The sequence below is a fragment of the Oryctolagus cuniculus genome, chromosome 14 (genome assembly GCF_051225735.1).
Source record: "Oryctolagus cuniculus isolate XC-2025 breed Fujian yellow rabbit chromosome 14, ASM5122573v1, whole genome shotgun sequence".
NCBI classification, from domain to species: Eukaryota; Metazoa; Chordata; class Mammalia; order Lagomorpha; family Leporidae; genus Oryctolagus; species Oryctolagus cuniculus.
The window spans coordinates 76,310,588-76,333,995 of record NC_142880.1 but is presented as its reverse complement, the minus strand read 5'-3'; the positions used below and the strand labels follow the sequence as shown (position 1 = coordinate 76,333,995).

Sequence of the window (23,408 nt, the reverse complement as noted above, 5' to 3'; positions counted from 1 at the left end):
GTATACATTTCTTTGTAGTGGTTTCTGATGATTTTATTTCTGTTGTGTCTGTTGTTACATTTCCATTACTATCTTTGATTTTACAGATTTGGGTCTTCTCTCTCCTTTTTTTGGTTAGTTGGGCCAATGGTGTGTCAATTTTGTTTATTTTTCCAAAGAACCAGCTCCTGGTTTTGTTGATCTTTTGTATTGTGTTTTTGGTTTCAATTCTGTTTATTTCTTCTCTGATCTTAAGTATTTCTTTCCTCCTTTTGGATTTGGGCTTGATTTGCTGCTGTTTTTCTAGATCCTTGTGGTGCATGGAGAGTTCATTTGTTTGGTTCCTTTCCAGCTTCTTGATGTAGGCACTAATTGCTATAAACTTTCCTCTTAGCACTGCTTTTGCTGTGTCCCACAGGTTTTGATAGGTTGTGTTATCATTTTCATTTGTTTCTAGAAATCTTTTGATTTCTCTTTTAATTTCTGTGATGACCCACTGTTAGTTTAGGATCATGTTGTCCATTCTCCATATATTTGCATATGGTGTAGAGATTCTTGGGTTGTTGATTTCCAGTTTCACTGCTCTATGGTCTGAGAAGCTGCATGGTATAGTTTCAATTTTTTTGAACTTGTTGAGTTGAGGCTCCCTTTATGGCCTAGCATATGGTCAATCCTAAAGAATGTTCCATGTACTGGGGAGAAATACGTGAACTTTGTGGCTGTGGGGTGGAAGGTTCTGAAGATATCCATTAGGTCTATTTGGTCTATGGCGTCAATTAGCTCAGTTGTTTCCTTGTTGAATTTCTGTCTGGTTGATCTGTCCATTGGTGAGAGTGGGGTGTTGAAGTCCCCTGTTACTATTGTATTTGAGTCTATATCTCCCTTTAAATCCTTTAGCAATTCTTTCAGGTAGCCAGGCACCCTGTGATTAGGTGCAGATACATTTATAATAGTAATGTCTTCCTGTTGGATAGATCCTTTAATCATTATATAGTGCCCTTCTCTGTCTCTTTTAACAGTTTTTATGTTAAAGTCTATTTTATCTGATATTAGGATGGCCACACCAGCTCTTTTTTGATTTCCGTTAGCTTGGAGTATCTTTTTCCATCCTTTCACTTTCAGTCTGCGTGCATCTTCGCTGATGAGGTGTGTCTTCTGAAGGCAGCATATAGATGGATTCTTTTTGATCCAATCAGCTAGTCTATGTCTCTTGGTAGTAGAATTAAGACCATTCACATTCAGTGTGATAATTGTTAAGTACTGTCTTTTCCCCTTCATGTTTCCTGAAATGAGCCGTTTATGTATTTTGAACTTTGTTTGTAGGTTACTCTACATTCGCTTTTTTTGCAGTGAACTTCTTGTTTTTGTATTTCTGTGTGCAGCACGTCTTTGAGCAAGTGTTGTAGGGTTGGACGCGTGGATACAAATTCTTTCAGTTTCTGTTTGTCTTGGAAGATCTTTATTTCCCCTTCATTCATAAATGATAGCTTTGCAGGGTATAGTATTCTAGGTTGGCATTGTTTGTCTTTTAAAACTTGAAATATATCATGCCATTGTCTCCTTGCCTGTAGTGTTTGCCATGAGAAGTCTGGGGTGAGTCTGATTAACTTACCCCTGTATGTGATTTGTCGTTTTTCTCTGGCACATTTTAGGATCTGTTCTTTGTGTGTCACTGAACTGAGTGTTGCCACAATGTGTCATGGTGAATTTCTCTTCTGGTCTACTCTTTTCGGAGTCCTGGCTATCTGTTGAATTTGCCTGTTATCCTACTGCCTTTATTTGAAGTTTTCTGATATTATTTCGTTGAAAACACCTTTCAATCCAATCTCTCTTTCCCCCCCGTCCGGGTCTCCTGTTATCTGAACATTACACCATTTTATTGAATCTTGTAGGTCTCCGACCATAATTTTTTAATTTCTTCTTCCTGCGTTTGAACGGACTGTATTATTTCTGAAAGTTTGTCTTCGAATTCTGATATTCGGTCTTCTAATTCATCTGTTCAATTTCCAAGGGATTCCATGGTGTTTTTTTATATGGTCAATTGAGTTTTTCATTTCCAGTATTTCATTCTGGCTTCTCTTTAGGATCTCTAATCCTTGGGCTTGTTTTTCGTTCAGCTCTCGACACTGTTTCTTATTATTTCTAAGTAATCTGATTTTTAATTTTTGGAATTTTCTGGCATGGTTTCAAATTCTTCTTCTTCAGCCTCTGTTATGGTTGGTTTAGCCTGCTCCAGTGGCGAGTTTATATGGTCTTCCATATTCTTATTGTGGGTTTTTGTTTTGTTTTTTGGCATTCTGTTTTTTGGCAACCCTCCCTTGCTGCCCGCCCCTGCATGAGGAGTGTCATGAAGCTCCACTCCACCTTTGGGCTCCGCCTCCGAAGGTTAATGCAGAGGCAGAGGCAGTTCTCTTTTAAGCCCGAATGTAAACAAGATGGCTGCTTCCCGCCCACTGCAGCTCCGATTTGGGGGAGGGTAGAGGCAGCAAGGGTGCCTAGCTTGTTTAGTCCTTCAATAGATCCCCCTGAATTGTGCACTCTTTCTGTAGGTGCTACTCACTCTGTTCAGTTTTCTATTTCCTCCCCCAACTCAGTCATGCATGTCTCAGTGTCCATCCCAGGGTGGGTTGGGGGAGGGGCGGCGGCTGCTGTTGCAGCGGTGCTGGGCAAGCACCCTGTCTCACCTCGGCTTCCAGCACTGGTGTGTACACACTCCTGCTGGTGTCCTGCTCCTCAGGCATCCATGTCCTCCTCGCAAGTCCACCCTGTCTCCCCAGTTTCGGAAGAGCTTCCCTTTCCCTGAAACTACAAATTCTCACCCCTCTTTGAACCTTCCCTTCCCGGACCATCGGTGTGCTCCCTCCCTATTCCACCATCTTCAACTGGCTAATCTCAAAGCACTTTAAATACTACTCAGAATTTAAAGGCCCACCAACATTATAAAGAAAGCCAGTATCTTTTGGGGTCTTTTAAGAACATTAACAATGAATCTAGAAAGGTAATAATGATAAAATAACACCACCACCACATATTTCTTCTCTCAGCAAGAGAATACACAAACTACAGGGAAAACAAATTGCTCAAAATGAGTATGGTTCAAATTTAAAGCACACTGGTATAGGAAGTGGCTTTGCACAATTTTCATTTGACCCTAACACTCAGAATTACTCTCTCTGCAGACACAAACACAAGTCATAAAATTAGGAAAAGATAATACTGTTAATTGGCCCACCCAATGAACAATATCTATATACATGTAATGTAAACACTGGCTACTGATTTTGGTTCAGAATCAAGCTGTAGGTATGACAAAAGGGAATTAATGGTTGTAGAATTCAAACATCAACTGTGGAATTATGTACAGATTATAGATGTTACCACATAAAAAGAGAAGGGAAGGAAAAGGGTGTCTTTAACATCATCTCATAAAGTAATCTAGGGTGAGTTTAAGAGAGGCAAATTAAATCTTCACCGATCAAACAGAAAGCCAAATGTCCAAACTTGGCAAGATAAAAATCAGATATGATGACAAAGACCAGAAATGGTTAAAGGTAGATGATTGTGGGATGTTTCCAAACACTATTTGGAAAAGGAGAGGTATAAGAATATTGTTTTGTATAAAAAATGCTTCTATACATAGCATTTTGTTTTCTAATTACGTATCTGCTACTTAGACTATAAAACATCATCCAATAAGGCCGGTGCCACAGCTCACTTGGCCAATCCTCCATCTGCGGTGCCGGCATCCCGGATCCTGTCCCGGTTGCACCTCTTCCAGTCCAGCTATCTGCTGTGGCCCGGGAAGGCAGTGGAGGAAGGCCCAAGTGCTTGGGCCCTGCACTTGCATGGGAGACCAGGAGGAAGCACCTGGCTCCTGGCTTCAGATTGGCACAGCATGCCGGCCATGGCAGCCATTTGGGGGGTGAACCAACAGAAAAGGAAGACCTTTCTCTCTTTCTCTAACTCTGCCTGTCAAAAAATAAATAAAAAATAAAATAAAAACATCATCCAAGCCTATTCCTAGAGATGAGAAAGTAACTGAACATATGGATACTTACAGTCATTCCATAATGGTCACAGATTTATGTATTTTTATATATTCGGTTTTTATGTATTTTATATGTAAATATTTCTATATATGAATATATTATATAATATATATTTTATATAGAAACATTTTATATATTTGGCTAATTCTATTATATTAATTTCACGAATCAAGCTAAATAGACTTTTAAAAAATAATCAGGACACCTATAAAGAAGCTTCAGAAATTTCATAGAAAGTCAAATTACTGAAATAAAGCAGATTTTTATGACCTTTTTAAAGACCCTTCATATGACCAAGAAGCTCTTTGAAAGAATGAAAAATGAGCCAAGAATGGCCTATAAATGCTCTTCACAAGACAAAGATAAAATTCAGACATACACATACTACAAACAAGAATACAAACACCATTCAGTCTTTATCAGAAGTGAGATTACATAGTATAAGTGAAATATTTCCCATATTTTTATTAGTGGAACTTCCTTTCTGTGTTGTCCATGTTTTTTGTGCACTTGTCTGTCAGTATTCCTACATATCCACATACAAAGACCTACTCACTGATTACCCATGCTGGTCACAATACCATTATTTCTTATCTCCTTTTTTAGTTTATATATATACATACATTATATATATTATATATATTATATATATAATGTAGCTAATCCTTTTTAATCAAATCTGTCGACTGTTTCGTTATTTCTGTCCTTACAGCTTATCAAACTTGATCTACAACTCAAAGGCTTAATATTTAACTCCGGTTTTTGAAGTTTGAATTTCTGGTAATACATGGAATTAATTTTGAATATGGCATGGGTTGGCATATACCCAGTTATCCTAACACTGAATATTGTTATTCAGTGTTGAATATGCCTTCCTTTTTCATATTTTATACCTCATTCATTAACTAAATTCTTGTTATAAGATAATACATTAAGGACATGTCACTTTGAAATGTTAAAATAGTAACACTCAAAACTGCTTATTTTTGTCTCCAATATTTACACATCATTTACGTCTTAATGTTTGGGTTCATTTACTTAATGGTTTATTAAGAACTTATATTCTAGACATAGTAAATTCAAGATATATAATGGTTAATAAAAAACAGAATTCTTTCAAAAACTGTAAAATAGGAATAAAAAATTAGGACAAGAGTGAACAACAGCATTATTTTTTAGGTTTGATTTCTAAGATCTATTTTCATTACCACATTTGTGTAACTTAATCTGTGTGATTTCACAAGATGCAATGAAACAAAATTTCAATAAGAGTTGAGAACTATGTGTAAGAAAGAAAAATTAACAGTGGTGTTGGAGAACTTAAGGGGAGAATGTGTTTCATCCTTTATTTTCAAGGGAAGTCTGTATATTATTAAAACAAACATTTGTTATATCTTTGAATACAGAACTCAAGTTGCAAATATTTAACCATTTTCATCACACATCTAATGATCTAAAATCAAAATCACCTTGAAAGGCTACAGTCTTCCACTGCTTCATGAAAATCATGTTATCACATTATAGTGACTACTATTTCTTTAAAGACACAATTAAAAATAAAACCCAGTAATATTTAACCAAAAGCATATCCTCATTTTCTATTGCTTATTTTACAGATTAAACACTATATTAAGATTAAGCCTTTAGACATGAAACATGTCTAAACCCCCTAAAGAATATACTAGAAATAAACAAGACATTTGGAATGCTTTAATATTTCCAGTAAACACTATTTGCATCAGGAACTGCAATGTTGTAACTTTAGCATTTCACATAACTAGTCAGTAACGACATTTTTAAAGGGTAGGAGTGAGAACAGAAGGACAAGAGACACAAGAATGGCAGGTTTCACACTTCTGTTAATAACTCAAAAATCAAAATTACTTTCTTCTCTGCATCACAACTATACCACAGACTTGATGCATGTTTTCAGCTTTAATCCCAGGACTCATCATCAACTGGAGTGGGAGTTTGTGAAGTAGAAAACCCTGCAGTGTTCAAAGTGCTCTTGCCCTGGTAATTCTTAAAAAAAAAAAAAAAAAAAAAAAAGAGAGAGAGAGAGAAGAAACGATTTTATGACAGTTTTAATGTTACATTACCCAGACTGAGAGCAGAAACAAGTTTTTCTTTTTTACCATGTCTTCTTTAAAGATATAAAGAATTTTATTCTCACTAAACATCAATTAAAAAAAAAGTCCTATCTCAAACTGGGAAGACTAAATTGCAGAAAATATTTCAAGAAAAAGATTTTCTTAAATGTATACTTTTGGCAATTGGAAAACGTAATGAGCTACACTTCAACAAATATGTATAAATAATGGGTATGAACACTGCTTCCCCATAAAGGTACACTGCTTATAAAAACGGAAGTATCAGAAAAGACTTGTAATTTGAGAGCTCCAATATTCTACCTTAATAAGGCAGTCAAAATCCCAAACTTAAAGCATTTTGTAGAAAGCTCAGAAAATACCAAAATAGAATTTAAAATACTATAAAATTTAGGAAATGAGGATGTTTGAATATAAATCTCCAAGTTAATTCCTCACCTTTGAAACCAAAAATATATACAAGGGGAGAGCAAGACCAAAGATGCCAGTGGGACAACAGTGTCCCATATTAGAGGATGGATTTGATTCTTGGCTCTAGCTCCTGATTCCAGCTTCCTACCATTGTGGACCAAGGAGCTTAACATGCTATGCCACAATGCCAGCCCCAATAAACATCTTTAAAAAAACTGTTTTGAGGCCAGTACTGTGACATAGTGGGTTAAGCTGCTGCCTGTAATGCCAGCATCCCACATGGGCACAGGTTGAAATCCTAGCTGCTCCACTTCCAATCCAGCTCCCTGCTAATGTGCCTGGGAAAGCAGCAGAAGATGGCCCAAGTGCTTGGGCCCCTAGATTCACATAGGAGACCTAAAGAAGCTCCTGGCTTCGCCCTGACCCAGCCCTGATCACTGCAGCCATTTGGGGAGTGAACTAGTGAATGGAAGACTCTCTCTCTCTCTGCCTCTCCCTCTAACCCCGCCTTTCAAATAAATAAAGCTTTTTTTTTTTAAAAAAAATAAGTATATACAAGCATGTATATAAAACTAAAGAAAAATAGCTACCTTCATGTTAAGGTAAAATTACACTTAAGTTATAGAAATGATTGTTTAAATAAATCATTAGATATAGTCATTTCACAACAGTAAGCACACTTATAACTGGAAGCCACATTATGAATTGTTCCCCTCAACTAACCTTTCTAGTATCCACTGATGCAAACATATTTCCTCTTGTACTACCACTGAAGCCAGGAGTGTACGTACTAAATGCAATTTCTTCCAGCCATGCGGGAACATCCTGTTGAGCCTTAAAAAAATTTTTTTCATATGCAACAAAATCTCAAAGATTAGAAAACTTAAGTTTATACAATATGTATAAAATATCTACTTTTAAAGATAAAAATAATTTAAAACTTACATCTGTCAGCACTTTCACAAGAGGCTGTGCTAAGTGGTTATCTGATTCGGGATCAAAAAAGGAAATAGCTCTGCCAGTATTCCCACAACGACCAGTACGCCCAATTCGATGAACATATTCATCAATGGTAGAAGGAAGATCAAAGTTGATAACATGTTGAACATTTTCAATATCCAGCCCTCTGGCAGCTACTGAAGTAGCAACAAGGACTGGACACTTTCCACAACGAAAATCTCCCAGCGCTTGCTCTCTTTCTCTTTGTTCTCGATCACTTGAAAGAAAACATGGATTAGGACCTCTCAAGAAAATTATTAAAGAGAAGCAATAAAATTCAATACATAAATTTCTTTTTATTAACAGTAGAAACAGCATTTAATAATAATGTCTGTTTCTTCCATGCCATACACTACACTAATTTCTTTCAAGGCATCATTTAGTTTAACCCTTACCACTTTTTGAGCTGGAACAATTATCCCCAGTAGCAGATGAGGCAAGGTGACAGGTAAAACAACAGTGCTTTGAAAAGTTCAGGGAGAATTTACATTATATTTTAATTTTATTTCTCATAATCTTTTTGAAGCACCCTCGTATATAGTGCCAGAACACAAGCTCAAGTATGATAAATGTCAAATCCTGCCTATTAATAATCTCTATGAATTCTAATATTGACAAAAAATACAATTATTTGATTAGAATGCCTGCTCAAAAAGAACTGTTTTCAAGCATAATATCAGAATTCCACATATAACATGTTAGATCTACATTTCCTAATTCAAAACCCTTTAATGCTAAAATATCTCACATGAAATTAAATGACAAAGTTGTATTAATATTACATTTGTAAGCACTTTAGTAAAGTCAAGTCAGGCATCAGAAAGGTTAGATTTAGCAGAGGAAAAATCTTAGACATAAGGGACAGAGCTATCTTTAGTGAAATCTCTTGAGAAATTCCCACTCCTCTTCAATAGTCTAAGGCAAATCTTTAACTTCCCCATCCAAAAATAAATTATTATTTTTTCCAAGTTACAGATTTATACAACTACAAAATTAACAATGCCTAAAATCCACTTGGAATTTAATATATCCACCAAGGCTACAATTAGATTTCCTGGAAAATCATACACTGAATGATATGATTATATTATATGCTGAATTACACTGAGTCATTTTAAACGCATGAATTATACTTTATTCATATGGCATATTACCCACGTTACTTGCAATAGCTATCTCCTTCCCCTCCCTCTGTGAGAAACACTGGCCCAGGTTTAATCTGACTAGTATGGTATGTACATATGTCTGTATGTGCAACAAACATGTGTGTATATGTGTGCATGTACATTTTTAGGTCAACTATCACACTCTCCATGCTTTGTTATATATTAGGGTCAGATATTTTATAAGCCCTTAACAGATGTGAATTCTTATTTCTCCAGCTAGCCAACCCCACAAATTATTTCTTATAAAAATTGAACATGAAGATGAAGTTTTGGTGCTAGGTATTACTGCCATTTCCCCAGTGCAGGGAGAAAAGAAAATGAATGAATGCTAGTTTATCTTGAATGAATTCTGAATTCTGATCCTGGGATCTTATTCGTTACATATATACATTGATGCTTCTTAAATGCCAAAGAGAAGTCATTCCACTGCTAGGAATTCATATGACTCTACTCACCCATGAATACTTGTAGTTGATATCTTTTCTTGACAAAGAAAAGTTGCAATAAAATCTGCTTTTTTCTTAGTTTCAACAAAGACCATAGTTCTTTCATCACCTACAAGATAATTAAATTATCAACAAACCTCAAAATCAGGAAAATGGCAAAGTGGAGAAAAGGGTTTAAACAGTTTGTCTCAATCACCGCTTATTACAAGTGTCCAGAGCCAGGCCTGAAACTAAGGAGGACTCAAATTTTTATTGAATGGATGAATGCCAAAGATAAAGACACAAGGACTGTTTTCCTTCTCTACTTCCCCAGATAATCTAATCTTTCCTTCATCCTTGATTGCCCAAGGCATTTGTAATAAGTGACATCCAACCCAGCTCTACTGAAATCTAATAATCTCTGGTATCATACTGCCTAATTCCAAACCCTTTACTTTTGAAATATCTCATATGACAATAAATGTTAGGCTTATCCCAATGTCTGAACTTACTAAGGAATGTTTACTTGTTTCCTTGAAGTATTTAACTGGTAAGAATTCTAGCACTGGCCAGAGTTTTTTTTTCCATATAATTTCCCTACAAAATGTTAGGCAAAAAGATAATTTACAGCCTTAATGGAAGGAAGAATTCACTGCTGTTTATAACCACTCTCTCTCCCAACTCTCCCCACCACCTTCAGTTCACTTCATTCACTTGTTCAACAAATATATAGTATTTATATTCAACAAATCTTTAGATAGATGCCTATCACTACTCTAGGTATTAGAACTACAGAAATAAAATTTATGTTCTCACTGTGGAGAGGGCAAATAGTACGTGTTAGTTCTAAAGATGAAAAAAATCAGAAGGATAGATGTCAAAGGAGGATTATTTTAGAGTAATTAGATGACATCTGAGTAGTGATACAAATAAAGCCGAGAACTGAGGATCTATGTGGAGAAAGATCATTAAAGGCAGAGAGAAAAAAACAAACTATAAAGGGCTCTGAGACATGGATATTCTTGTGCTAATAAAATTAAACTCTAAACTCTGGGCAGAAAGAACTGTAAGTACAAAGGCCATGAGGCAGAAGTGTATGTGAGATACAGTAGTGAATAAAGTGTGCTGGAACACAGTGAAAATGGAGAGCAACAAGAGACAAGTCAGAGAGGTAACAGAAGCCATATTACGCAGAGCCTTGAAGGCCACTAGAACTCTGTTACTCTAAGGGAAACCGTTGGATTTTGAGCAGAGAAGTGACATGATTTTAGTTTAAACTGAGCAGTTAATAAATTCTAGAAATATTTTGATGGTAGAACCAACAGGATTTTGTTAACAGGTCAGATATGTAACTAGATAAAGAAATCCCAAGATTTTGTGTCTGAGTAAATAAAAGAATAAACTAACATTAACTGATGGGGAAACTTCAAGAAAAAGGTTTAGAGGTGATATTTAAGTCTCAAGTGTCAAAAAATCAAAAGGGTAACTGGTTACCACCATAATTTATAAATGAGTTAAATCTCTGATCCATGGTCATTTTGTATTTATTTAAGGTAACAGTTTTATGTTTTATCAAAGATCATCTTTCATCGGTTTTGGAGATCATCCAGTAAGATGTGCGATGTTGAAACTGACTCAGAGGACGGAGGCCAGGTACAGACTGCTGAGCAGCTCAAGCCCTGGTCTCATTGTCCTTAGTTCCCTAATCCCCAGTGGCCATAAAAATTCAATTTTGCTATTTGTTTAGTTTTTTTTAAAGATTTATTTATTTTGAAAGAGTTAATGGCGGGGGCAGAGAGGGAGAGGTAGAGATAGAGATTTTCCATCTACTAGTTCACTCCCCAGCACTTGGCCAAGCCAAAGCCAGAAACCGCATCTGTGTGTGTCTCCCTTGTGGGTTTCAAGGCCCAAACACTTGAACTAGCCTCTGCTGCTCCTTCCAAGCCCAAAAGTGGAACAACTGGGACATGAACTAGCACCCAAATAGGATGCTAGCATTGCAGGCAGTGGCTTTACCTTACACAATGCCAGCTCTTATTTCTCTAAGATTTTCCCTCTATTGGTATTATATTTGTTCTAATTCAGACAATAAGCTATTTCCCATTGGTTACAGCAATGATTGTATAGTTTTATGATTAGATAATTTGCTGATCTTTATAAATGACAATGATTGTATAGTTTTATGATTAGATAATTTGCTGATCTTTATAAATGAGTTAGTTAGTTATCCATGTTGTGTTAGATAAAAATAATTCATGTTGATAGTCTTATTTCTTTAATCATCCACTGTGAGCTAAAATTAGCTAAATTAATTGGATAAATTAATTAGCTAAATTAATTTAAAGTAATTAATAATCTAGAAAGGATTCTATGAAGCGAGCATTCAGCTTAGTGGTTGATATCTGGCTCCACCTCCTGACTCTTCTTGCTAATGCAGACCCTATGAGGCAGAAGGTGCTCTCAGCAGCTGGTCTCTCCATCCATACGGGAGACACTGGAGTGAGTTCCCAACTTCAGCCCAGGCTCAGCCCTATCCATTGCAGTCATCTGAGGAGTAAATTAGCAGATGCAAGAAAGTTTCAGCACTTTTTCTCAAATTTTTTTTTTTTGACAGGCAGAGTGGACAGTGAGAGAGAGAGACAGAGAGAAAGGTCTTCCTTTGTCATTGGTTCACCCTCCAGTGGCCACCGCGGCCGGCGCATTGCACTGATCCGAAGCCAGGAGCCAGGTGCTTCTCCTGGTCTCCCAGGCGGGTGCAGGGCCCAAGCACTTGGGCCATCCTCCACTGCACAACCCAGGCCACAGCAGAGAGCTGGCCTGGAAGAGGGAAAACCGGGACAGAATCCGGTGCCCCAACCGGGACTAGAACCCGGTGTGCCGGCGCCGCAAGGTGGAGGATTAGCCAATTGAGCCACGGCGCCAGCCCTCAAATTATTTTTTAAAAAAGAAATCTAGGGGCCAACGCTGTGGCACAGCGGGTTAATGCCCTGGTCTGAAGCACCGGCATCCCATTTGGGTGCCAGTTCTAGTCCCGGCTGCTCTACTTCCGATCCAGCTCTCTGCTATGGCCTGGGAAAGCAGTGAAAGATGGCCCAAGTCCTTGGGCCCCTGCACCCGCATGGGAGACCCAGAGGAAGTTCCTGGCTCACGGCTTCGGATCCGTGCAGCTCCGGCCTTTGTGGCGAATTGGGGAGTGAACCATCGGATGGAAGACCCCTCCCTCTCCCCTTCTCTCCCTCCTTCCCTCTCTCTGCCTCTCTTCTTTCTGTGTAACTCTGAATTTCAAATAAATAAATCTTTTTTTTAAAAAAAAAACAATCTAAATTCAAGTTTTGGTGGTTAGATTATAATTTTGTATTACTGCGTTCACCTTTGACCTGAGGTTGCAGTAGTAGAGCTGAAGCCATAAGCTTCTTTTGTGTCTAAAGTTCAGAAAGGGCTTTATCATTGTGAAATCAGTACGTTAAAACTGGAAGAATCAGCACATTAAGTTACAAAGTCTTTTAAAGTAGCTCCATTTTGATTGGTTCATAGATATGTTTTAGAAATAGACCTACAATTCTGAGATAATAAATAAATTCAATTTCTAATACTTTCAGTATGTTTTTAGAAAAAAATTAAAACATTACAGGAACTGAATGAGAAACTTTTATCTGAATAGCGGGGGGGGGAGAGAAGGAGAGGGGAGGGGAGGGAAAGGAAGGGGAGGGGAGGAGGGAGGGAGAAAGGAAGGAAGGAAAGGAGGGAGAGGGGGAGGGAGGAGGAGGGGGGAAGGGGGGAGGGAAGAAAGAGAGAGAGAGATCTTCTATTGACTGGTTCGCTCCATAAATGGCCACTATGGCTTGAGCTGGACCAGGCCAAAGCCAGAGCCAAGAACTCTATTCTGGTCTCCCACATGGGTGGCAGGGGTTGAAGCACTTGGGCCATCTTCTGCTGCTTTCTTAGACACCATAGCAGAGGGCTGATCTGAAAGCAGACTAGCCAGAACTCAAACTGGCATTCCTGTATGGGCCACAACACTGGCCCCTAGATCAGAAACAAACTAAGAATCTGTAATTAACTGAAATGTTGATAAATGAGTCTTTGGTTAAAAAAAAAAAAACACAAGTCTTTTAGCCCATTTATCACTTTTATGTATCATAAAACATATCTTATTCTACTGGTGCTTTTCCTAATTAATGGAGGTTTGTCAGTCAAATGAGCTGGTATCATTACTCCAAAATGCTGAAAAATGTATGAAAATCAAAACCTGTATTTAACTAAAATGATCACTATTCAACAGTATTTATCTTCAACTGACATTTTTAAAAAAAAGTTTCCAAAATATCAGGTAACTTAAAACTGTAGTCAATGCCTATGTATGATCTCTCTCAAAAGTCTACCCTTGGGTGCTGGCACTATGGCACAAAGGGCTAGGCCTCCATGTGTGACAATGGCTATAGTGTGACTGGAAAAGCAGTACAAGATGGCCCAAGTACTCTGGCGCCTGCCACTCACACATGAGAAAATGGGATGGAATTCTAGGCTACTGGCTTTGACTTAGCCCAGTCCTGGCCATTGTTGCCCTTTGGGTAGTGAGCCAGCAGATGAAGATCTCTGTCTCTGTCTCTATCACTCTTTCAAATAAATATTCAAATAAATATTTCCTCAATAAAATAGAATTCATTGTGATTAAAAGTTGCAACAATTAACTTAAGTGGTTGCAACTATACTAGCAATAGGGACATAGGAATACAATTTGTATGAGCTTCTGTTTTTCAAGGTGGGAGGGTGGTGGTGAACCAGTTTCTTCCTAAAGTGCTAGCTGTAACACATTTTGATCTCTGTTGCCTTTAAATTCATACAATATTACTGACATTTCCAAGAAAAGTTTTGTTTGATGGGTCATAATTGTTGATGTTTACCATTTTTTTAACATTATTTATGTGAAAGGAAAAATTCAGAGAGACAGAGAGACAGAAAGAGAAAGCTTCTATTCACTGGTTCACTCCCCAAAATGGCCACAACAGCTGGAGAGGGGCCACTCCAAAGTCAGGAGCTTCTTCCAGGTCTCCCACGTGGGTGCAGAGGTCCAAGCATCTCTGCCATCCTCCACTGATTTCCCAGGCACATTAGCAGAGAGCTGGATGGGAAGTGGAACAGGCAGGACTTGAACTGGCATCCATATGGGATTCTGGTGTCATAAGCTTTACCTACTACACCTCAGCACCAGCTCCTGATGTTTAACTTATTAAAAATTAAAAGCATGGGGTGGGCATTTGGTCTAGTTTTTTAAAAAATATTTATTTATTTATTTGAAAGATAAGAGTTATAGACAGTGAGAGGGAAAGACAGAAAGGTCTTCCATCCACTGGTTCACTCCCCAACTGGCCACAATGGCTGGAGCTGCACAGATCTGAAGCCAGGAGCCAGGAGCTTCTTCACGGTCTCCCATGTGGGTTCAGGGGTCCAAGGACTTGAGCCATCTTCTACTGCTTTCCCAGGCCACAGCAGAGAGCTGGATAGGAAGAGAAGCAGCCAGGCCTAGAATTGGCGCCCATATGGGATGCCAGTGCCACAGGGGGAGGATTAACCTACTATGCCACAGTGCTGGCCCCTGGCCTGGTTTTTAATATGCCGCTTTGGGACACCAACATCCCATATCAGAGTGCCTGAATTCAAGTCCTGGATTTCCCTGATTCCAGCTTCTCGCTACTGTGCATGCTAAGACGTATAGAGTGAATGCTCAAGTACTTAAGTTCCTGCCACCCACATGGGAGACCCAGCCTGACTTTTAGACTCCTGACTTCACACTGGGCTCAGTTCCAGCTATTGTGAGAATTTGGAGAGTGAACCAATGTATTTAAGATCTATCTCTTCCCTCCCCTGAAGTCTATCAAATAAACTTTAAAAAAAAAAAAAGGTTAATCAGGTTCTTTATGAAGCCTCCATAAGGAGTTAATTTGGTGACTTTAGTAACTGTTTAATACTGTGTGATTCTACATTTGCAAAAACAAACTGAAGGGGACCTATATTTTAATAGACAGTCTTGCAGTACTAATACAAATAAACTAAGTCAAACACGAAAATGAAATTTTTAGCATTTCAAACACAAATACATGTGTTCTTTGACTCCTCTTCGGAACTAGCTGTAATATCTTATTGGTTCCTTTGGTAAATAAAGAGCTCAATAAAATCTTTGAGCCATGTTATAATTGAAATTATGAAAAAAGTAGCTGATTATAATGATTTGAAATAATGGTATCGACACAAAAACTAGCATAATCTGGGGCCGGCACTGTAGTGTAGCAGGTAAGGCCACCACCTGCAGTGCCGGCATCCCATATGATCAAGTCCCAGCTGCTCCACTTCCAATCCAGCTCTCTGCTATGGCCTGGGAAAGCAGTAGAAGATGGCCCAAGTCCTTGGGCCCCTGTGCCCATTTGTGAGACCCGGAAGAAGCTCCTGGCTTCAGATCAGCCTCAACGGCCGAAGCTACACCATCTGAGGAGTGAACCAACAGAAGGAAGACCTTTCTCTCTGTTTCTCCCTCTATGTAACTCTGCCTCTCAAATAAATAAATCTTAAAAAAAAAAAAACTAGCATAATTAAATGAAAGAAAAGGAAATAGCTTCTATGAATAAAATACCCAAACTTTGAGGATACAGTGAATCAGTATCTCATGCAAAGTTAGAGCACATACAGGCCGATGCTGCAGCTCACTAGGCTAATCCTCTGCCTGTGGCACCGGTACTCCGGGTTCTAGACCCTGTTGGGGCTCCAGATTCTGTCCCAGTTGCTCCTCTTCCAGTCCAGCTCTCTGCTGTGGCCTGGAAAGCAGTGGAGGATGGCCCAAGTCCTTGGGCCCTGCACCTGTATGGGAGACCAGGAGGAGGCACCTGGCTCCTGGCTTCAGATCAGCACAGCATACTGGCCATAGCAGCCATTTCGGGGGTGAACCAACAGAAGGAAGACCTTTCTCTCTGTCTCTCTCTCTCCCACTGTCTAACTCTGCCTGTCCAAAAAAAAAAAAAAAAAACCCCACATACAAAATACAAACACTAAACAACAACAAAAAAATTAACAGTTTAAATAACAAAGAAATCTATCAATGGTGTTAATATACATTGACCATTTTTCAAGGGCAGACAAGAACTGCTCAAAAACTCTCTTCCTTCAAATTATTTTAAAATAAACTTTATCCCACAAGTTCAAATATTTAAAAATCTACTGCACTAAGAATATGTTCTAACTTCAATAATACCATATAGTGCAAATCTCTTTTGCATTTGGGATATCAATTTATACTGAAAAAGTCACTTGCCTTCTCTGTACATTAGTTAATCATTCCTAAAATGAGGATGACAACTAAATCTGCCTCACAGGGCTGTTCTGAGAATCCAGTAAACAAGTGACACAATCAAGAATAGTACTAGGGTACTTCAAAAAATTCATGGAAAAGAAAATTTTTTTTCTTTTATTTATTTAACAGGTAGAGTTAGAGAGTTAGAGAGTTAGAGAGAGAGAGAGAGAGAGAATGGTCTTCTTTCCATTGCTTCACTCCCCAAAATAAGTTTTTTTTTTTGGTTCAAGAAATTTTTGTATTTCCATGCAACTTTTTCATAATATACATTTTCTAACTTATTAAAGAACACTCATATGTGGCTCACAGCAATAATTATTTTTTGAATTTGAGAAGCAGAGAGATGGAGTACTCTGATCCACTCGTTCATCCCCCAAATACCCACAACAGCAAGGGCTGGCTTGGCCACAGCTGGAAGTCAAGAACCCTATCCAGGTCTTTCATGTCATTGCAGGAACCAAATTATCTGAATTGTCACCACTGCTCCCAGGGTCTGTATTAGCAGGATGCTGGAGTCAGGAACCAAAGTTAGGTATCAAATTCAGGTTCTCCAATGTGGAATGCAGGCATTTCAACTGGAGTCTTAACCACTAAGCTAAATGCTTGTCCCTATTTTTATTTTTATAAGCTAACAGTTTATGTTATGAAATATTTCATAAACTGAAAGAATAAAATTTCTCAAACTCAAGAGTAACTGATTTGGCAGCAGGTTAAGCTGCTGCATGCAACACCAACATTCCATACTGGTGCCAATATGTGTCCCAGCTGTTCCACTTCCAATCCAGGTCCCTGCTAATGGCCTAGGAAAGCAGCAGAAGATAGCCCAAGTGCTTGCGCCCCTGCCACACTTGTGGGAGACTTGGAAAAAGTTCCTAGCTTCAACCTGGCCCAATCCTGACTGTTGTAGCCATTTGGGGAGTGAACCAGCAGATGGAAAATTCCCTCCTCTCTCTACAATGCTGCCTTTCAAATAATAAATAATCTTTTAAAAAAGTAAGTAGCTTGTTTAAAGATTCTTTTATTAAAAAATTCAGCAATGGGGCCAGTGCTATGGCATAGCAGGTAAAGATGCTGTCTGCAGCACTGGCATCCATATGGGCACTTGTTCAAGTCCCAGCTGCTCTACTTCCAATCCAGCTCCCTGCTAACATGCCTGGGAAAGAGTGGAAGATGCCCAATTCCTCTGTCCCCTGCACCAATATGAGAGACCCAGATGAGGCTCCTGGCTCCTGGCTTTGGCCTGGCCTAGTCTGACCAAATGGATGGAAGATACTTTCTCTCTCTCTCTTCCCTCCTCCACTTCTCTGTAACTCTTTTAAATAAATTGAATAAATAAAAAAAATCAGTAAAAATTGAAGACTAGAAGCCTGCAAGTGTTTTCTAAATTACTTTTCAATATTTTTCTTTTTGTTCACTATTAGAGCTTATTTCTTGCCCTCTTTAATTCTATGTCAATACGGACATTCAAACTCAAACAGCAAAATGGGGGATGCAGAAAAAGCGAAGTACAGCTCAAGAAAGTATCCAAATCACCATATTTCAAGATTGTTTCTAGCCTCAAAATAAAGCTATCTCAAACCGCCAAACCGGAAAAAAAATTTTTTTTCAAACTGAAAATTAAAATTGGGTTTTTATTTTGAGGTAGGGGGATTTCTCACAGGTTTTGAAAGAACAGAACTAGACCTCAAGTCCCCCTCCAAACCCTAAATTCTTTTTTTTTTTTTTTTTTTTTTTTTTTGACAGGCAGAGTGGACAGTGAGAGAGAGAAACAGAGAGAAAGGTCTTCCTTTGCCGTTGGTTCACCCTCCAATGGCCGCCGCGGCTGGCGCGCTGCGGCCGGCGCACCGCGCTGATCCGATAGCAGGAGCCAGGAGCCAGGTGCTTTTCCTGGTCTCCCATGGGGTGCAGGGCCCAAGCACCTGGGCCATCCTCCACTGCACTCCCTGGCCACAGCAGAGGGCTGGCCTGGAAGAGGGGCAACCGGGACAGAATCCGGCGCCCCGACCGGGACTAGAACCCGGTGTGCCGGCGCCGCTAGGCGGAGGATTAGCCTAGTGAGCCGCGGCGCCGGCCAAATTCTTTTTTAATGATTTATTTTATTTGAAAGACACAGAGGGAGGGAGGGAGGGAGAAAGAGAGGTCTTCCATCTGATGGTTCAATCTCCTGATGGCTGCCACAGCTGGAGCTGTGCCCAGGAGACTGGAGTCTCTTCCAGGTCTCCCACGGGTGTGCAGGGGCCCAAGGACTTGGGCCATCCTCCACTGCTTTCCCAGGCCATAGCAGAAAGCTGGATCAGAAGTGCAGCAGGTGGGACCTGAACTGGTGTCCACATGGGATGCTGGCACAGCAGGTGGCAGCTTCACCCACTGTGTCCAAGTGCCAGCCCCCCTAAATTCTTATATCTATAAAATCTGCTTCCAGGAAGCAGAATTGGAAGCCAGAAACACAAAAACAAGGGTTTGCTTTAAAAGACTAATAAGGGTGATATCAAGATGCATTAAAACTGACATTTTTCTTTAATAAAAAATATATATTTCTGTTGGAACAGTGTTTAGTCAAATGCTGTTAAACTAAGTCTCCAATCACTATTTTCAATCTTTATGGAAGATAAAGGACTACAGTTTACACAGGCAATTGAACCATAAAATGTTTGTATTATACATAAAATTGGACCATACAATATTTTATAAAAGTCATCTTAAAACTAAAATGCATAATCAAAAAATTACATCAATATAAGATACCTGTATTTCGTAGAATTTCAACAAGTTTCTCTCTTTTTGAGTACTGGCCAATTTGGACAACAGTCTGCTGAACATCTCTACATGCTCCACCCACTTGTCCAACAGCAACAAACAAATAAGTCGATTTTAAAAATTCCCCAGCCAACCTTAAAAGAAAAAAGATTATTCCTTATCTCCTCCATTAATACTCATAGCATTCACTGAATTCCTACAAGTGTTACTTCAATATTAGACAGTGCATTACAACAGCTATAATAGGAAAATGGTTATTTATATCATCTAAGTATTATATTCAAAGCTCAATATGTGAAAATTTTGCAAAATATGTAACTACTAACAAAAGTTTGTGTCAAACCATGGTTACATAATTTCCACTGGATTTTCTGTCAATGCAAAACTATACAAAATGTGTTTATAACAATAAAAAGTGTGAACTGATGGAGCACTTGGCCCAGCATGTCAGACACCAGTTGTGGCGCCTGGGTTTGATACCTCCATGTGGCTCCTGATTCCAGCTTGGCATTGCTGTAGACCCAGACCCTGCAAAGCAGCAGTGACGGCTAAAGTGGTTGGATTCCTGTCTTCCATGTGGGAGAACTGAACTGAGTTCCTGACTGTGGACTTCAGCCCAGCTCAGCCCTGGTCACTGCAGGTATTTAGGGAGTGAAAAAGCAGTTGGGAGTTCTCTGCCTCTCAACTAATACATAGAATTTTAAAGTACAAACTAAAATAAATGTCAACTGCAACAGATAAGTGTTCATTAAAAACAATCACAGGTGCAAATTCTATTCTTTACTCACTGCATTTCTGCATGTTCTTAGGAACTATTTTCTGAAAATATTACCAGTTCAAATATTCTGCTTCAAATAAAGGATTATGAGCAAACCAGATTACAGTTCAGTGCTTTTCATGTCACAAAACACAGAAAAACAACAATATTTATAGTACAAAAGAAAATGAGACAAGAGGTGACAGGTCTAGGGGCTGCACAGAACCAGGCTGTGTGGGCTTTTCCCCGAAGATTGAGGGTACCAACATCTTGACACACAGGAACTTACTATTAGCATACAGTTGAGAAGTCCTGCTTTATATCACCATAAATATGAAGTGAGGGATGGCAATTAGCTGAGTTTTTAGGGATAAATAGAGAAACTCAAATCTACCTTCAGCTCCCTCTCCTATGTAGCTGTCCTCTGTTTCTTAGCTGCCTACTAGAATGTCATGAAAATAGTTCAAATTCACCACATCCAGAATCTTTTTTTCCAGAAACCTTTTATTTAAGGTATACTACCTTCATGCATTTCATAAACACAATTTTAGGAATATAGTGATCCTTCCCAACTTACCTACCTCCCCACCTACACTTCCACCCTTCTTCCTCCTCCCTCTCCTATTCCTATTCTTATTTTTTACTAAGATCTATTTTCAATTAACTTTATACATATATGATTAACTCTAAGTAAAGAGCTCAACAAATTATATGAAAAAAAAAACTGTTCCTCAACAGTTGAGACAAGGACTATTCAAAGTCATTGCATCTTGAAATGTTAATTTCATTTCTACAGATTACCTTTTAGGTGCTCTATTAGTTACCACAGATCAGGGAGAACATATGGTATTTGTCCTTCGGGGACTGGCTTATTTCACTAAGTATATTTTCCAATATAAGTATAAGTATATCATCCAATTTGTTGCAAACAACAGGATTTCATTTTTTTTTTGTTTGCTGCTGTGCAGTAACCCATCTGAACATATCCCCTAATTTTTTTATCCAGTCTTTGGTTAAAATATTTGGGTTATTCCATATTTTAGCTATTGTCAATTTAGCTGCAATAAACATGGGGGTATACATAACTCTTTCATATGCTGACCTCATTTCCCTTGGGTAAATTCCAAGGAGTGGGATGGTTGGGTCACATAGTAGGTCTCTATTCAGATTTTTGAGAGGCATCCCCATAATGCCTCCACAGTGGCTGGATCAGTTAACATTCCCACCAAGATTAGGGTACCTTTTTCCCAACATCCTCGCCAACATTTTCTGTTTGCTGAATTCTGTATGAAAACCATTCTAATGATGGTGAGGTGAAACTTCATTGTGGTTTTGATTTGCATTTTCCTGACAGCTTTTGATCCTGAGCATTTTTTCACGTGTCTATTGGCCATTTGGATGTCATGTTTTGAAAAATGTCTGAGTCCTTTGCCCATTTCTTAATTGGGTTGCTTGTTTTATTGTGGAGTTTCCTGATCTCTTTATATATTCTGGTTATTAATCCTTTACCAGTGGCATAGTTTGTAAATAATTTCTCCCATTCTGTCGGCTGCCTCTTCACTTTTCTGAGTGTTTCTTTGGCAGGGCAGAAGCTTCTCCATTTGATGTAATCCCATTTGTCAATTTGGCTGTGTCTGCCTGTGCCTCTGGATTTAGGTCTTTAATCCACTTTGAGTAGATTTTTGTGTAAGGTGTAAGAGTAGGCATTTTGCTTCATACTTCTGTATGTGGAGATCCAGTTTTCCCAACACCATTTGTTGACGAGACTGTCCTTGCTCCAGAGATTGGTTTTAGCTCCTTTGTCAAATATAAGTTGGTTATAGATGCTTGGATTGATTCAGGTGATTCTACTCTGCTCCACTGGTCTATCCATCTGGTTTTCTACCAGTACCAGGTTGTTTTGATTATAACTGCACTGCAGTATGTCTTTAAATCCGGTATTTTGGTGCCTCTGGCTTTGTTTTGTTGTATAAGATTCCTTTAACTATTCTGGATCTCCTGTATTTCCATATGAATTTAAGCATCTTTTTTTCTATATATAAGAAGAATGTCCTTGGAATTTGATCGGGATTGCATTGAATCTGTACATTACTTTTGGTAGTATGGATATTTTGATGATATTGATTCTTCCAATTCATGAACATGGAAGATTTTTCCATTTTTTTGTATATTCTTCTATTCTTTCTTTAGTGTTCTGTAATTGTCACTGTAGAGATTGCTGATGTTCCTGGTTAAATTTATTCCAAGGTATTTAATTTGTTTTGCAGCTATTGTGAATGGGATTGATATTAGAAGTTCTTTCTCAGCTGTGGCATTGTCTATGCATACAAAGGCTACTGATTTTTGTGTGTTGATTTTATATCCTTTCACTGTACTAAACTTTATGAGTTCCAATGTCTCTTAGTGGAGTCTTTTGGATCCCTTATATATAGAATCATGTTGTAGTTTGACTTCTTCCTTCCCAATCTGTACTTCTTTGATTTCTTTTTCTTGCCCAGTATTCAGAATCTTAATAAAACACCACCTGTTAATCTCTGAATCTGCTCTCCTACCACAAGACAAAATGTTCTATTAAAAAAATATTCCTTCCAGAGACAAGCATTCTTTTGCCCAAGCACAAATACTGACATCATCTGAAATTCTACATTGATTTTCACTATTTTTGAGTACCTTAGAACATGAATACATGGTACAAGGGCCTGGAGTATTAAGATGAGTATAAAGAGGAAGCTGAGCAAGAAGCCCTTTTGTTTTTCTTCTTAAGCTTTTCAGTAATGAAAGGTGGACCCAAATTGCCTCAAGTCAAAGTTCCGAACATAGGAATTAGAACGAGTAGAAAACTGTTTTTTAAAAGTAAATACAAGAACAAAGGTAAAGCAAGCTGAGCCAGCGTAATAAGAATAACAACTGAACAACAATCTTAACCACCAGTCAGAGTCAAAGAACCTGCAGTTCCCTATCAAGGGTCATAAACAATGCTTAAAAGTCTATTCTGTCCGGCTGAAAAGCCCATAAGAGTATTTCAGGCATGGAAAGCCAACACACTCTGGGGGAAAAAAAAAAAAAGGACCTAAATGAAAGATCTCTGTGAGTGAGATCCCAGTGGAAAGAACAGGTCTTCAAAGAAGGAGGTAATTTTCTCTGAAGGGAGGAGAGAACTTCCACTTTGACTATGACCTTGTCTAAATAAGATAAGAGTCAGTGAACTCAAAAGGCTTCCATAGCCTTGGAAACTCATGACTGGAGCATAGGGAGATTACTGATGCCATAAACAGGAGTGTCAATTTGTAAAGTCAACAACAGGAGTCACTGTGTGTTTACTCCTCATGTAGGATCTCTGTCCTTAATGTGCTGTACATTGAGATTTAATGCTATAACGAGTACTCAAACAGTATTTTTCACTTTGTGTTTCTAT

At 38.5% G+C, this 23,408-nt stretch overlaps 1 protein-coding gene across 4 annotated transcripts in view; it reads right to left on the bottom strand.

Moving 5' to 3' along the window:
- Positions 1 to 4,418: 4,418 nt before the first annotated feature.
- Positions 4,419 to 23,408, bottom strand: part of DDX4 (DEAD-box helicase 4) — a 109,294-nt gene continuing 90,304 nt past the window's right edge. The window contains exons 18-22 of one of the 4 annotated variants that reach the window (XM_008262220.5): positions 19,225 to 19,370; positions 9,168 to 9,267; positions 7,493 to 7,763; positions 7,271 to 7,381; positions 4,419 to 6,050 (exon numbers count right to left, since the gene is read on the bottom strand). In XM_008262220.5, the coding sequence (XP_008260442.2) occupies positions 5,964 to 6,050; positions 7,271 to 7,381; positions 7,493 to 7,763; positions 9,168 to 9,267; positions 19,225 to 19,370 (715 nt within the window). In that variant the 3' untranslated portion in view covers positions 4,419 to 5,963. The remainder of the gene's footprint in view (positions 6,051 to 7,270; positions 7,382 to 7,492; positions 7,764 to 9,167; positions 9,268 to 19,224; positions 19,371 to 23,408) is intronic. The other 3 variants (XM_089312797.1, XM_070056904.2, XM_002714040.6) reach the window with 3 other exon arrangements.